At 46.9% G+C, this 16,420-nt stretch overlaps 1 protein-coding gene across 8 annotated transcripts in view; it reads right to left on the bottom strand.

The window, feature by feature from the left end:
* The window catches only part of ANKRD17 (ankyrin repeat domain 17), a 67,421-nt gene that overhangs the window by 17,171 nt on the left and 33,830 nt on the right, over window positions 1–16,420 (bottom strand). For 5 of the 8 annotated variants that reach the window (XM_074542109.1, XM_074542108.1, XM_074542111.1 and 2 more), the window contains exons 3-15: window positions 16,071–16,227; window positions 14,640–14,787; window positions 14,232–14,379; window positions 12,930–13,163; window positions 11,791–11,885; window positions 8,763–9,000; window positions 8,433–8,624; window positions 7,954–8,063; window positions 7,166–7,253; window positions 6,482–6,609; window positions 5,942–6,085; window positions 5,208–5,310; window positions 2,964–3,719 (exon numbers count right to left, since the gene is read on the bottom strand). In XM_074542109.1, the coding sequence (XP_074398210.1) occupies window positions 2,964–3,719; window positions 5,208–5,310; window positions 5,942–6,085; window positions 6,482–6,609; window positions 7,166–7,253; window positions 7,954–8,063; window positions 8,433–8,624; window positions 8,763–9,000; window positions 11,791–11,885; window positions 12,930–13,163; window positions 14,232–14,379; window positions 14,640–14,787; window positions 16,071–16,227 (2,541 nt within the window). The remainder of the gene's footprint in view (window positions 1–2,963; window positions 3,720–5,207; window positions 5,311–5,941; window positions 6,086–6,481; window positions 6,610–7,165; window positions 7,254–7,953; window positions 8,064–8,432; window positions 8,625–8,762; window positions 9,001–11,790; window positions 11,886–12,929; window positions 13,164–14,231; window positions 14,380–14,639; window positions 14,788–16,070; window positions 16,228–16,420) is intronic. The other 3 variants (XM_074542115.1, XM_074542113.1, XM_074542116.1) reach the window with 1 other exon arrangement.

Raw genomic sequence — 16,420 nt, forward strand, 5'->3', positions numbered from 1 at the left:
TCATGCACGGATTCCTCATCTCCTGCACTGTCAACAGCAGACAGATAAAAACTGTTCCACATTACACAGCAATGAGGGACCGAATAAAAAAATACTTTACAAGAAATGTATGAGACATCTCAGCTTTTCCCAGCTGGTTTCAAGCCAGCTCTACAGACTTGTTCCACATCAGTTCCTTCTCTGCCCCCAATTCCTGTGTAGCACCTCAGTCATTACAAACCATGTTGGTGCCACACAGGATTAAAATCACTCCAGAGCACTTGAGATGCAGAACATGCCTTGGACTGTAACGGTGCAGGTCATGCTCTGAATTCCAGCCCCAACCCTGGGCTGCTGCTGGGCAAGAAGGGCTCCCTGGATGGGGCTGAGAACCCTGCACACCTGCAGCCCTGGTGGTTATCAGTGGCTGTTATTCCTGGTGGTCACCAGTGCGCAAGGCAGCCTAAGGCAGGCCAGCCCCAGGTGAAACCAGCTCCTGCTCAGGCCCCACGTGGGACACAACCTGATTTTCCTGGGATGCTGGCTCTCTGTTGCCGTTTGTTTTTTCAGTATTGAGTCTCTGTGAAAAGCCTACAGCTTGCTTTCTGACGTTTTCATTCAGACAGCTGCATTTCCAACTGACTCAACCCACAAGGGAGCTTCCAGGAATGCATTTTATCAAGAGCTTCAAGATTCCTGAAGTTCTTTGCAAAGCTCTGTGACTGGACACAATCCTTGGAATGGTTCCTACTTTGTAAAAAGCTTGCTATTGAAAACAAGGTGATTTTTCTCCCTGGATATTTACCACATCACTTAACAGATGCAATGTTTCCATACAAGCCTTACACAACTAACCCTACAAAATACTTCTTTTTATGTGCCTCACAGCAAGCAAAAAACTTGCCTGACATCTGAAGCTCAAGAGCAAACCTTTTGCTTGTCCTCAACTCCAGCAGGATCATAAAGGAGCCCAAAGGAAAAAATTAACTATTATTTACTAGTTAGCCATTGTTTTCAACTAATAAAGCACAGAGATGCACATAAAATCAAGTTTGCACAGTCAAGGTGAAGCTTTGTTTCTGCAACTGGTGCTGCAAACACAGCTCTGCAATGGAACTAAACTCAAGGCATCTCTGAAACAAGAATTTACATCTCTGAGAATACACTAGAAGCTTCTTTTAAAGCAGTACACGGAGTTATTGACCAAATATTTAGTGGCTACTTAAACGTTGTGTGTTACACTGAGCCCATTTCAGCTCCACATTTTAAACTGTGATTTGTGGACTCACTACAGGCTAGCACGGAAGTTCTGCACTCAGGCCTGTGTCTGTCCTTGCTAAAAAAAAACACCCCATAATCACAGGCACTGGACAGAAAACGAATTCAGACTTCCCTCCCAACTGCATGTGTGCACACACTACTAACAAGTGGGGCTGAGCAGAACCAGAATATTCCCTCCAGTTCCCACTGGAAATACCTGACTGCCCAAAAAGGCACAAACAGGCATGCAGGGCTGCAGCAGGTGACCTGGAATGACACCTGCTCAGGATGTGACATGCAGCTAAACACAGGTCCCACACGTCCTAACTCCAGGTTAACTTGTATTTAAACACAACTCAAGTGCATGGCACAGATTCTTTGTAAGTTACCGACAACTGCAAACATCCCAGCTTCTAAATTCATGTTGTCCTGCACCCCAGCAGTTCCATGAGAGAAACTGTTACTGTCAGTGCATGCTATATGGCATTTAATCTACTTTTTCATGCCTACATTTGTGTTTTCATCCACTTCCAATCTTCACACCTATGCTTCAATTCTAACACGAGATTTCCAGCAAAGAAGTTTTTGTCACCTTTAATGAAGCTTTGCCTGGACACAAGGTCACTCATCAGGGGTCTCACCACAGAAGTGGTGTTCCAGTGCTTTAAAAAATCACCACCTGGTAGTGGAATCAGTTAGCACACCTTCCATGACTCTGTGCTCCAGCTCTGGCAGCACATGCAGCACCAGTCTGGGCCCACACTTTCTCTGAGACCTGCCTTCCCCTGGCACACAGCCCTCATGCCAGCAGCTTTGCAAAGCAGACCTGTTCAGATGGACAGCACTTGTAAAAATGACAGTGCATCAGCTTAACCAAGAGCATCTGGCACCTTTTCATCCAGTGACCTTTTTTTAAGACTGTGTCCTACCAGCTCACCTGTGTTCAGCTAAGGGGTATTTCAATGATTGCTTTAGCATGGGAAAGGTTCAGATGAAGCACTACTGAGTGAGGTGTAAACTAAAACAGCAGTGACAACTCTCATTTAAAACCTGCTCCATTCTCCTGTTTTACTGCTTAAGGCCTTAGAGCATTCATGTCACCGGGCAGAGAATTCTCTGAAGCAATGACAAGAGTTTGGTAAGGCTAAACATGCTTGCTGCTGGCAGCCATTTTTATGAGGAGATGTTTCAGAAAGTCATAGGATTATCACCTTTTTTTTTTCCCAAGCAGAAATAAAAGCTTCCAATAAGCAGACTACATAAGGCCAAGTGGAGCAGCTCTTATTCTGAAGATAAACCCACGGGTCCCTCACATTTTAGAGGCTCGTTGTGGCGCTACAGCTGCTCAGCCTACTGCAAGTCAGCTCTCAGCTAGCCCAAAGCACTACCCAGCACCATCATGGTGCTGCTCCCGAGCTACAATCAGGCCAAAACAGAACTGCCACATGAACTTTACTACACCCTTCCCCAAACCATGACGAGTTAAAAATGCCACTCCGCCATACCAACCTGACCAACAGGCACAGCTCAGCTCACCCTGCAAACTGAAAAGTTAAAAGCTGCTTTTCCCAACTCCTTGAGACAGGGATCAGAGGACGAGTGGTGCTTTGCCATAGAGCTCGTGGGAATACACAAACACACACACACACACACATAAAAAGAAGTGGACATACCCTCAACTGGTCAAGCAAATATTATACCTGCTCATAACAATGTAAACCCACCTGCCATGATGTCATCCAGCGTGTCATTGAGCGTCTGAGCAGGGCTGGCTACCATTAACCCTTGCTGTGTTTCTGTCAGTATTCCTTGCCCCAGCCCTGCTAGTTGTGCTTGGCCCAGCACTGGCTGTCCAACTATAACACCTTGCAGTTCTGTAAGATTTGCGATGGACCCTGGAGGTAAGGAACCTGCTGCCAGAGGCAAAGCTTGTGGCATGGCCAGAGGCTGAACTGGTGCAAAGCCCGTCTGCGCAGCAGCTTGCTGAGGGTCATCTTTGAGCAAGATGGGGTCCACTTGCTGCAATCGTGCATAGTCTCCCTCTGAGAGTTGCTCTCCTACCCCAACGGGAGTCAGTAGTCCCAGATGCTGGCAAGACTGTTGCTGCTGCTGCTGCTGGAGCTGAATTCTTTGCGCTTTTACCTCTAGATATTGCTTTTTTAGCTGCTGTTGAGTTTTCAGCTGTAACTCTCGCTCCACTTTCTGCAGTTCCTCCAAAATCTTTTGTTTCTTCTGAATTTGCTCCTCTCTCGTTTTGTTCAGCTCCTCAATCTTCTCTTTGGTGAGCTGGTCGGCGTGTGCCAATTCCAGGGACTGCAGCTGAGCGTTCTTCTCTATGGCTTCTTTTATCCTCTGCTCCAGCTCTGTCAACTTGCCCTGAGCCTCTTCTACAATGCTCTCTGGAGACTGATTGGTGATGTAACCCTGTACATCCTGGTTGTTTGTTGGCAAATGACTGCTGGACTTTTGTTTAGAAGCAGCTGTGTGAAAAAGAAACCCCCTCAGAAGCAATGGAAGTGCATACCAAGGGCATCCTCATTACAGAGCTACTGCCGGGCCGCTGCGTGGCACGGCACCCGTGGGAGGCCAGCGTGTCCCCAGGCCCTCCGAGGACACCTGCCAACGGGTACCCAGCAGTCAGACTGCAAGTTACCAGGCCACACCAGTGCACATGCACCCCACAGACCCTGCGCTACGGTGACAGGGCTGCTCCAGCAATCGGCACGCTTTTGCCAAAGGAAGCGATTGTCTCGAGCCGCTGCCACACGGAAACTGGGAACAAAAAGCAAGGGTGTGCTGCCTCTTTACTTGGTGTTCTGCGGCTGGTGTGGTGCTGGGACATAAACAAACGCTTACAGCCCTGAAAGCGCAGCCCCAGGGACACAAAACCACCTCTAGGACTGGGACTAGGCTGCCGGCTCTGCACCGACTTGGTAGGCTTTAACAAGTGCTAGGCTCTCTACAACTAGGCATCCTTTCACTCCAGGTATCCAGCTCTGCTCAGGTGACAAAGAGTGCCAGAACCCAGGGCTGTCATTTACATTTAGCAGGACCTAACAGGGTGTCTTTAGCCACTAGGTTTTATCCATAGCAGACTCGATTTTGCCTGTGTCAAAGCTCAGCTCTCTGTCCAGGCAAGGCAAGTATTTCAGCCTTCCTGCAAGAACAAGCGATGACTAATCCAACTGGTGTTTTATGCAGAAGTCCCCAGTAACACAGCTGACATGCTCTGCCATACCAGGTGGAGAAGCAACAATCGGTTAATTTTGAAGGGCGAAAGGCAACTCAAAACTCAGGATCTGAGGCAGTGGAGGTGCCCAGTTTCTTCCAGCCATCCTCGCTGTATCTCCAGAACAATACAAGTGTACACACAGGATTAATTTTAGGACATGCACGCCTGTATTTGCTACTGCTGATGCTTGATAAAAATTGGTTTTTGACGAGAATTCTTAAGTACAGAAAGCATTAAGTGTCAAAATGGCGAGAGCAAAATAGATGCAAATTTAGTCCTAGGAGGACTTGAGCCACATCAGACTAAAGATTTTACTGCACAAGAAATTCCGCCTTCAATCCAATTAGTCAAACCCACTCCCAGACTACTACCCTAAGGAAACACAAGTTATCAAATCAACTATGATATGGAGATTAACATGGGTTTTGCAACTTCCATTATCCAATTTCTATAGACTTCTGGGTAACATTCTGCATTAGTTCAGTGTGTCAGACTAGAGATTTTAACAGATTTACTTAGGCAGATTTCTTGATGTTTTATGATTAGAGGCTTAGATGACTGACTTGGTGGACAAACAAATCCTTAAAAAAATAATTAAAAAAAAAAAATCAAAATTGCAGTTTCCTTGACTGAATCCATAAACACTCTTCATAGGAGCTACTCTGCTACAAGTGCAAGCCTCTATCTTCTACCTAGGAAGGATATTTAGAAAATAAGCTGCAGAACTAGGACTGACCTTTGTTTCTGATGGGAAGGGTTGTGGCGACATTGGCAGGGGGTTTGTCAGGCTCCTGGGGTGGGACGACCATGGGCAGCGCCTGCACTGGTACTCGAGGAGCCTAAAACGTCGGATACTAACAGATTACTTCTCTCATACTCTGTGCCAGTTACAATTCAACAGAAGGCAAACAACATCTGTTAGAAAAGTAGACTTTAATGGTGACTAACAACATTCAATATAGTTTGTAATATGCTGAGTTCAATAATTAACACCTACAGATCATGTGATCTCCACATACTTTGCATTTTTAACCTAAAAAATTACTTGCAGAACTATACTCAGCCTGGTACAGTGCTGTACTGTAGTACAGCAAATACAAGCCATAAATTCAATTCTGTAGAGTTTCATTTAAGCAGATCTTTGCACTTGCTGGTTTTGTCCACCCTCAAGTGTTTTTTTTTCCAGCAATACTTAGAGAACAGTAAGAATGATGAGAGCACGTTCAAAAGTCTTCCCCAAAAGTAAAAATCAGTTTACCTCCATCATCTTAATTCCATTACAGCACACCAAACAAACAGACTGTCAACTACCTGATACGTAAGGAATAGAACAGATTTGCAACTCTAAGTAATTTTAAGTGTGCTCACCTACAGTTTACGATAGGACATGATGGACTCTTCTCTCACCTTTAAACTCTTGAGTCACCAAGTGCAAAAAGACCATGCGTACCATGAGCCCTGGAACCTTACCCTGTTGAGGTCATGGGATGGTGGGGTCAGCTGAGTGGCATCAGGTGGAGGAGCAGAAAGCAAGTTGTTTGGGTAATCTAGGAGGTAACAAACCACGCTGGTGTGACCGCCTTTGGCCGCCTCGATCAGCATGGTCGATCCATCCTGACAGGGAAAGAGCACCCAGTTAGAACAGAGCATCATGAAAACTGCACTGCAGCATTTTGGGACACACAACACACTACCTCTGGGACTGCTTGCTGCTCTAGTAAATACTCCATCTCCACAAGCTCACATCTAAACTTACAGGCTTGATGAAGTATTAAAAAAAAATTTCATAATACTTTAACAATTTTTCCCCTTCCACAATCAGCACTTTATACTCATGACGATCAAGAGACCTGCACTAACTCCAACAACACATACACGAGCAGAACATCTGCTTGTGCAAACTCCCACTTAAATCATCCCAGGCTGGGTGAGTTGTAGGGAGCACAAAAGGAGAAAAGCCAGCTGGGTATCCTGAGTTTCGGAGGAGAACGAGGGAGGGGAGGGCCAAACCTTGAGTCTGTGTGTGGGATCAGCACCATGAGCGAGCAGCAGCTCCACCACGGCCAGGTGGCCTCCGGCACAGGCCAGCGACAGCACGGTGTGGTCGTTGTTGGCTGTGGTCCTGTTCACGTTCGCTCCTGCACAAACACAAGGGCAAACATCAGCTGCAACTCGCTGCAACGGGCAGCACCTCTATCAAATCTAACACACCTAACTGCTCTGCCTTCTACACAGGGAAAACTCCATCCTGCCACCTCCTACTCCACACAACGTAGGGACAAGAAAACTCGTGACAATCAGCCCAGGAGAAGGAAAATGGAAATTCCTGGTTTGTACTGAAACATCAAGCAAACTACAGTCAAACTCTGGAAACCAAAAGGGACTTGTAGTTCAACTGCCAAATACCGTGCTCCAAAGCTGCACCATGGGCCATGGAGACCCCAGGGATCCCTAATACTGCTGCTTTTACTAGGAATTACAGACTGAATGAATTACACTATTTTTACAACTACATGCAGTTCCACTAATCTCAGCAGAAGCCACAGGTAATCATTGCATGCCTAGTTGGAGAATCAATTGCCTACTGGAGCTAGGACATTAAAACAAATCCAACGAAGTTACGCTAGCTCTGACATGTTCTTAACTTGAAGTATTTCTAATGTCAGGAAAACCCAAACCATTCCACATTCTTACCTTTGCTAATCAAGAACTGAACAGTGCAAACATGACCTGCCCTGGCAGCTTTCATGAGTGGGGTTCTTCCACCTTCTGATTCATGCTCCTAGAGCAGATAAAGAAAGGCTTCAAAATCCAAAGTGGCGTGTGAAAGAAGGCAAGCCAGCCCCCTGAGTTTTTGAATGGAAAGATGCTAGCCATGGAACATCCTTCTCTACTGTTTCACACACTTAGCCATAAATATTCAGTAATGTTTGAACTGAGGGTATCTTGAATGCAGATGAACCATTCACCACCTGTCTCTGCACAGGTGGGACTCCTGGACAAAAAGCATTCAAGGCACATGAGGGGGATTTTAGTTAAGCAGGACATCTTCTGACATGCCTAACATCACTTTTTGATAACACACTGGTGTACTGAAAAGGAAAAACCAGTTTACCTCCATCATCTTAATTCCATTACAGCACACCAAACAGACTGTCAACTATCTGATGCATAAGGAATAGAACAGATTTGCAGGTACAAGGACTAACCCAGAATCAACCCAACAATTTGAAGCTGAGTACCACATCAAAAGAATCAAATTCCCTCTTTTCCTGTCCAGGCAACCTTGAATGGCTTGGAAATGCTTTAGACATCAATCACCAGAAGACCGTAACTGACCTCTGTACTTTGGGGGAATCTAACAGCCCAAAATACATTAAAGAATGTGTAAATTTTCACCAATGAACACAGAAACAGGAAGAATATCAGATGCTGATAATTTAATATCCTACTAACATTTTTAAGGAAGGTAAATGACTTACCAGATCTGCACCTGCCTGAAGTAAGACGTCTGCTACATCAGTGTGGCCATTCTCACAGGCGTACGTCAGTGCCGTGTCACCTGTTGCTGTTGTGGCATGCACATTAGCCCCTGAAACAGCAAGGACAAAACACTGGAAGCTTTATGATGGGCATTACAGAAAACATACAAGCCTCCACAATCCTTACAGGATCAAACAGCAAATGAAGCTTCCCCCTTCCAGTCCAGCATCTATTAAACTGATAACCTGACTGTACTATAAGAGGAATAAAAACAAACTGCAAGTTAGCTCCAAACAAGTTTACATCAACTCAATCTTCAAAAGCTAATTTAGAGTCCAACCAGTAAATTACTTTGGGCTTCAAAGACCTTCACAGTCAAGTTCAAGAAGCAACTAAAGAAAATGTAATGACTATCGGACAAAGCATTTTTCTCTTTAGATTAAGCATTTACAAAAGCTTTAACAAAAGGACTCCATACCCGCAGCTAATAAATATTTGACCAGCTCCAAATGCCCCTCTTGAGCAGCCTCCATCAAAGGTGTGGAACAGCCGAGCTCTATGTCAGCTCCAGCTTTAATGAGGAAATCGGCCACCTCCAGAAACCCTCCGCAGCAAGCCAGGGTCAGCGCGGTTTCCTGCGTCTCCTCTGTCTGAGCGTTGATGTTTGCTCCTGCAAACACCACAGAACAGCGGTTACAGAGGGCAGCATCAGCACACACACCACCTCCACATGCACATCTTATAACCAAAGAAAGCAAAAATCAAAGCAGCCCAGAGCTTGTTCCCCAGCCTGCTGAGCAGCAGTTACCTTGCCCAAGTAACAGTGCCACCATCTCCTCGTGGCCCTCCCGAGCTGCCTCCATCAGCGGCGTGTATCCCTCATCATTGACCTCTTCCAAGTTAGCTCCACGTTCAATCAGCAGAGCTGCCAGCTCCACGTGCCCACCGCAGGCTGCCAGGGTCAGAGGGGACTCGAAGGAGTCGGCAGGCATGTTCACCTGAGCTCCGCTGTCCAGGAGTAACCTTGCCACTTCCACGTGACCATCCTGCAAAAGCAAAAACAAAATAACATCAGAAGGCTGACCAAATGGAAAAACTGCTTTTCTCCGTGGTTTTGCCACACACTCAAATTCCCTCAAAATACACAAAAAGCCACGAGGGAGTAAAATGAGTCCAAAAATACAATGAACAGTTTTTCTGACTCTTTTCCCTAAGTATTTGGATAAAGCATAAGGTCTCCTACTGAACACACACCTGTAGAAATGCTGAGCACATTTTACTAAATATGTGCTATGAACCTCATATCAGACCTCTCTGTCAATGGTGTAAGCAACAAGCTGGACAACTTTGTGTCAGACTCCAGTTCAGGTGCTTGGGATCAGCTTCCCTGGGGCAGGGGGGAACTCCAAAATAAAGCCCAGAAAGTCAAGAGGGAGCTCACGACTATTTCAGAAGCTTGTCTCCTCCACAAGAACAACAGTGAGATTCTTTTGCTTCCTCCCTTCCTTCCGAAGCAGCTATGCACACTGACCTGGGCTTTCCTCTGGCCCCTGCAAAACTATTTCGCTGCTCAATTTAACAGCACAGTCAACACTTACTTTCTCCTTCCAAGTGAAAAGCCAAAATGAGACCACTTGTCAGGGGTTCCTTACACATCCCAGGAGCCACCCACCCGAGCAACAGCTTTCCCTTGGCAGTGTTTTCCAGACACTGTGATCATGCTCCACTGTGATCAAACCCCTTCTACCAAAAGGCAGCTCTTCAATTTGCTTTCTTCCTTGCAAAATACTTCAACACAGGATCTCCGTCTCATTTTCAGTATTCCATAAAGTCAGGAACTATTTGAAGTGGCTTTTCAGCTCCATGTTTACACTGGAGGCCTGACAGTGACACGTCCAATTGCCATTCCACACTGCTTTGTTCAGACAGAAGCAGTGCCTGGCTGGGTCACTGCGCTCCAACAACAGCAAGAAGTCTCCAAGCTGGTTTTCTCCATGAGGAGATGGACACCATTCCAACCTGGAGGAACCAAAACCTGACAAACAAAACACTGGAGGGCTGCAGCAAATAAACAGCCCCTCACCAGGAACACAAGGCATTCCCAAGGCTGTCTCTGAATGAGGTAAGTACACCTTGACTTCAGATCAGTTCCTAAGAGGCAGCAAATCTCATCCACAGCCATCCTTGCCAAGCTGGAAACCACAACTCCAAAAAGCTCTTTTCCAGACAAAACACCAAACTGCATCTGACATTTTTCCGCTTCATTTTCTCAAGGGTTTCATACCTTATTCTGATATCCAGGGAGCAAAGCACGGCTTCCTCTCGGAAAAATATCTAGGACATTAACTAGGACATATTCACCTTTTACATGAAATGACAGAACTATTTTAGGGAAAAACTCCAAGCCTCCATAAAGAATCTTTCCTCAGGGAAATGCAGAGACAGTGCCTCATCCATCAGGCTCTGGCAAGACAGCTACCTGCTCACCCCTGCTCCAGGCTGAGGATGGCACGACACAGCACCCAGGGTGCTTCAAAGCTTCCTATGTGGGCCAAGCAGCCCAGAACTTGGGCTTTGGATGAGCTTTGTATTTTAAAGCTGAAGCTCTGTGGGCAGCAGTCCTTCAGCGAGAGGAAACACCAACTAGATCACCCTGCTTTTTGCTCCCACAAGGCAGTGCCACTGTCCAACACCTGCTGTGCATTAAATCAGTATTAACTGCTGTCTGAAAAAACTCTCAGGCACAAGTCTTCCTGAACCCACAAGGCTGCAGAAGGGTTTAAACCTGCACTGGCAATGCCACAGACAGACAATTCTGTGAGCACACATTCAAGCTCAAAGCTGTTCCAGAGAAGGAAGTTTTCTTGTGCCACTGAAGAGCAGTAACTGTTTCTGCACAAAGAACATGCTGAGATGGAAGTCTTTGCTCTGCTTCATTTCACACTGCAAGGCTTTTAAATACTGCTAGAGAAAGCTGCTCCTTCTCTCAGCAGAGCTGAGGTATGAGAGTGAACTATCTGCCAGTTCTGAGCACCAGTGTGGAACTGCCTCCCTAGGAACAGCTTCCTGCAGGAATAAGGGAGAAGAATTTTTTTCCTACTGCTCAGTAATTTTTAACAAAAATTAGGTCTTAACATCCTCTGTGGGTCTGATGGAATTTTTTTAGTCTATTAGAAGAGTTAAAAGGGCAGAAGAGAATGACAAGGAAAGGAAGGCTTGATCCATAGCTTCACCACAAAAAACATCCTGATGAGAAGGCAACTGCAACATTAAACAAGGCCATTTTATCATCAACTCCCAGGAACTGGCTGCAAGACCATGGCCAAGGATATTCATGTGGCTGCTCTAGTAAGATTCCAGGGTGAGATAAAGGACAGCTCGAGTTCTGTTTACCTACGTGACTTTCTTTGGAACAACTTTCAAGAAGTGTAATGGTTTCTGTTAATCATTCCCCCATCTGAAACCATTAACTCCTTTCAGCAGACACAACTGGCCGGTTTAGAACCATTGCAGTTGTTTCAGGGAAGGGCAGACTGAACAGGGATTCACTGCCCTCCTCTACAGCCACGGGTTCACAGTGTGACATTACACAAGTCTAATAATGCCATGAAAATCCCAACACATGAGGAATCTACTTGGAGAGAAGGATAAAAAGAAAATTTAAGAAAATAATCCTCAGTTTAACAATAAAGTTAACTTCCCATGAAGCAGACAAGAGAACCAAAACATTACAGTTAGATTCTGTGCCAGAAGGAAACTCAAAGGAACCACTTTCTCCATCTTCAGCAAGGAAAGAGAGCCCACAGACCTCACTGCTCGAGCCTTACGTCTCTTACCATGCACGCCTCCATGAGAGCAGTGTGCATCTCATCTGTCTTGTGCTCCTGGTCTGCACCAGCTTCCAGCAGAAACCTCACCATTTCCAGATGGCCTGTGGGGAAAAATAGTTAACAGAAGGAAACTGCTTGAGAAAGTGCATTTCAACACTCATAGTGCTCTAAAGCACATAATGAAGGTCATGGATGTCTGTGATACAACATAAAGAGTCCACTCTGGAAAGGTGTGCTTGTATCTCTGCCATCTACGTGCACAGCAGCTTATCAGTGTGGCTGGTAAAAAACATACATGAAAGACTAAGACCAACTTCTACACAGGTGCCACACAAGAACCTCTGTTACCAAAATCAAGTACTCCATGATGGCAAGGGCCTAATAAAACAAGTCCCAAGTGACTAAAACAGCAGCTGCTGGGCTGTAGGAACAGATTTTGCGTCTTAATTAAACATCTTCATCCCTTTCTGGGGTGCTGCAATTTTTCTGCCTAATGCTTTAAGGGAGGAAAAGGCCTCAGCACGGACACCTAAAAGGCAAGGCCCTAAACCTTCCATGATTTGCCAGTGCCAGTCCTTTAAAATGAAGTATTTGCTGTATTTAAGCAGAGGTACCTGGCATAGAACAGCTCTAATACAGAAAGTTTAGCTTACTTTTTCTGTAATATAACACATTAGCTCTTCATTCACATTAGCTCTTCATGTCTCTTCATTTGTTTAACAGAGCATCCTCTAAATAATCATACCTAAGACCAAAGTTTTATATCTTGATACTCAGACTCTGCACACAGATGATCTTGCACATAGCACAGTCGTGCTGTGTGGTACCACAGGCAGGACAAGAGCAGCACAGGGTGTGCTCACACCTTTCAGTTCCCTGGCCATGGGCAGCAAGGCTGAAGGACTCCTGGCTGGCCCTGAGTGGTATCACAGGCAGGACAAGAGCAGCACAGGGTGTGCTCACACCCTTCAGTTCCCCTGCCATGGGCAGCAAGGCTGAAGGAATCCACGCTGGCCCTGAGTGGTACCACAGCCAGGACAAGAGCAGCACAGGGTGTGCTCACACCTTTCAGTTCCCCTGCCATGGGCAGCAAGGCTGAAGGACTCCTGGCTGGCCCTGACCCCTGTGCCCAGCCGGTAGGGTACCTTTGTAGCAGGCCAGCGTCAGGGCGCTCTCCTTGAACTCGTTGGAGTGCGTGTTGATGCCCGCCCCGTTCTCCAGCAGCACCCTGGCCACCTCCACGTGCCCGGCGCTGCCCGCCTCCATCAGCGGCGTGTGCCCGTTCTCGTTGTGCTCCTCGATGCTGGCGCCCGACTCCAGCAGCACCTTCACCACGTCCACGTAGCCCCCGGCGCAGGCGTACGTCAGGGCTGTGTTGCCTTGGGCCAGAGAGAACAGGGCTTGGGAACAGCCTGATGGCATTCCTCACCCACAACTTCACCTGGTGCTCCATTCCACCCCTTCTAGCTGGGTACCTGATGGCACAGGGCTTTTCACGCTACAGATGAACAGCTACGGGGGGGAATCAGCAGCGGCACCAAGCAGCCTGGTGCTGACAGACCGAGTGTCTGACCTCCTTGTGCCTGCACTGTGCCCCGCTCCTCCCATTTCTAGCCCAGTCACAAAACCCCCAACCACAGTCATGTTAATCAGCAGAAGCACGTAATGCTGTCAAATGAAAGCTCAAAACCCAGAGTAGAATTAACTGCTGCTTCTAAATCAGGTCTTAAACACCTGCAAGGGACTGGTTCCAAAATGTTCCCAGTCTTTACAAGGAGAGGAAAAAAACTTCGGTGGAAAAAATACAAAAACATGGATCTGCACACAACAGCCAAAGAATCTGCCTCTGTGAAAGACACCTTGAAAAATGTTACAGGTCAAGGCCATATTATCACTGAGAAAACTGCTTCACTGAAAAAATAAATTAAAAAACAAATAAGGCATCTTCTGGTATCCCCCTCTCCCCCTCACTCAGGGTCAGCTCTCCACTCATCAGGTACTGCTGACTACACACCAGCTCTCCACTTCCAGGTTACAAAAACTTACAGGATTTCCCACTGTGGTCACTTCAACACAAATCACTAGCAAATTACCACGGGAACAGTGGAAGGGGAGGCCCTCTTCTCACTTTTCCCCTTGGGTTTCCTGACCTGCCACCAAATAACTTTTCTGCGTACACACAAATTTACCAAACTGTGTTTAAAATGTGACAACAAATCCTAGGTACTCAAACTCCTTCAAGTTACTAACTGACCTTATCCACCTTTCTATGTCTCCACAATACTTGATCTGCATCCAACAATACTTCAGAGTTCCACTTAGGAAAGGGAATTTAAATGGCAAAACCACAAGGAAGCACTCTGCCTAGCTGGGCTGAGAGCCATGGCTCCCGAACTTCCACACCAAGTTGCCTGCACAGAGCAAATGGCAGCTCTGCATCCCTTTACCTGTGGATGACTGTGCGTTCACATCAGCACCGTGAGCTAGCAGCAGCTTGACAATTTTGACGTGCCCGCCGTTGGCAGCAGCCATCAGAGGTGTGATGTCTCCCTTGATGCCCCGGTCCTCCACATTGGCATGCATTGCCAGGAGAACCTGCCAAGAGACACCGATCAGCAACACCGAGGGACAAACCCTGCCCTGCCCCTGCACTACCGACCCCCACCTTCACCCCAGTGCTGGGTGAGCAATCCTGCCACAAAGCAGGCACCCAGAATGTATCAGCAACATTAGTGTATGTGTGAGACTCGCCTGCCATTTCTCACTACCTTAACACCCTCTTCCGGGTGCACAAAATGCTAATAATCGATTTAACATCTCTTTGTGTACAACACACAAACGGTACGGAAACCAACCTGTGCAAGCTCATAATAGCCTGCTGAGCAGGCCAAGCAAAGGAGGCTTTCCCCTTCCTCTGTGTGCTCGTTCACGCTGCGGCCTTCAATGAGCAGCTTCCGCACGGCATTGACGTCTCCTTCGGAGCAGGCCTCGGCCAGGCTGCGGCTAACAAGGGGAGAGCATTCAGACTGGAAAGGGACTCTGCCTCAGCTCCAGTGTGCCATGAGGACACATCAGCAAAAAAGGAAACACCAGCTAAAAACGTGCCAACTGCTAATTAAAGAAGTGACAGCTTTACACTTGAGGTTTCCCAGCTAACTTGGCTGAAAATTAAGTTGTGTCCATATCCACTCCTGCTATGAATTTTTAACAGAAGTTTACAAGAGATATAGATGCAGGATATCCCAGGACCAGAGGACATGGAAATCACCTGCCAATCTTGAGAAAACTTTATTTGTTCAGCACTGTAACTATAAATTAAACTAAAACAAATCACCAACATCAGTGTTCTCCTGTAGGAAACTTAACCCTTCTGTCCTGTGCTGAAAATACCAGGTTCTCGTAACCAGACATAATTTTAATACATGGAGAATCAGTTCTGAAATGTGTCTCTTCACTACATGTTGACCTTTCTTTTTAATTCCCAAGCACCTCTGTTTTTATAACAACTTTGGCAACTACCACCACTCCCAAGAAAGAGGTGCAGAGGAGAAGACGGGATGCAGACAGAACAGAAGCAGACATAATGCAAAATTATACTGCTCTTCCAGCTGTTCCTACAGCAAGAAATCTTCCTTTGGAGTTATTCTGTATAGAAAGAACAAACTTATGACTAGCACAGCACCCTTGGTTGTCCCTACTAACAATGCTTCCACTGCACTGAAGCCTTATGGCAGTCTGGAAGGAAACATCCTTCTTCTTTCCCTCCTGAATACCCCAGTGGAAAAAATTGCACATGGGAAGCCACCAAGTCCAGCACAAGAGCAGCAACTCCCTGGCTGAGGTGACACTGACTACTGTGGAGCTCCAATCCCTAAAGGCTGTTTCCCTTCCTCAATTAAAAAGGCACTCTGAAATTCCCTAAAAGATTTTTTTCATCTGAAATCTTGTTTCATGCTGTCACTGAATGACCCACGTGGGAATTTACAACCCTCTGGAACAGTTCTAAGGCCCATACCATTGAAGAGTCTAGAAATGTTTCTACAGCTGGTCACGATAAACTCCTTGCAGTTTCACCCCGTAATTCTGAGCAGCATGAATTGCTTCACTCCCTACTGCAAGACCTGCCAGTCCACAAATATTTAAGCAGGAGAAGCAAAGGTGATAACTTGGCACCAACTGCACTTGAGTAAGAGTTTCATCATGCCCTCAGCGCACACGCTAGAACAAGAAAAACCGCTTCTGGAGGGAGCAAAGGGCTGAGAGGCTCCAGGCCCGGGCTGCCTTACTTGTCCGTCTGTCCTGCGCTGGCCGTGCTCTCGGCTCTCATCCGGGTCAGCGCGGCGGCCGCTTCATCCAAGGCGCAGCTGACGGACGAGGTCAGCCTGCGCAGCACCTCGGGGTCCGCAAACGCCTTCCCGTCCGCCGTGGACAGCTTCCCTATGCCTGCCGTGCCCAGCCAGCCGGGGCAGCGCGCGGCAGGGAGAGAGCAACAAGGTCCGGGTGAGCCTCCGACAGCTCGGCACCAACGCTCCGAGCACCATCCACAACCATGGCTTCAACTGCTCGCAGCTGCACCTGACTGAAACCCTCCCAGCCACGGGAGCACTCAGCTTTCGGCTACTCAAACTACGTAATA

This window comes from Zonotrichia albicollis, chromosome 5 (assembly GCF_047830755.1).
Source record: "Zonotrichia albicollis isolate bZonAlb1 chromosome 5, bZonAlb1.hap1, whole genome shotgun sequence".
NCBI classification, from domain to species: Eukaryota; Metazoa; Chordata; class Aves; order Passeriformes; family Passerellidae; genus Zonotrichia; species Zonotrichia albicollis.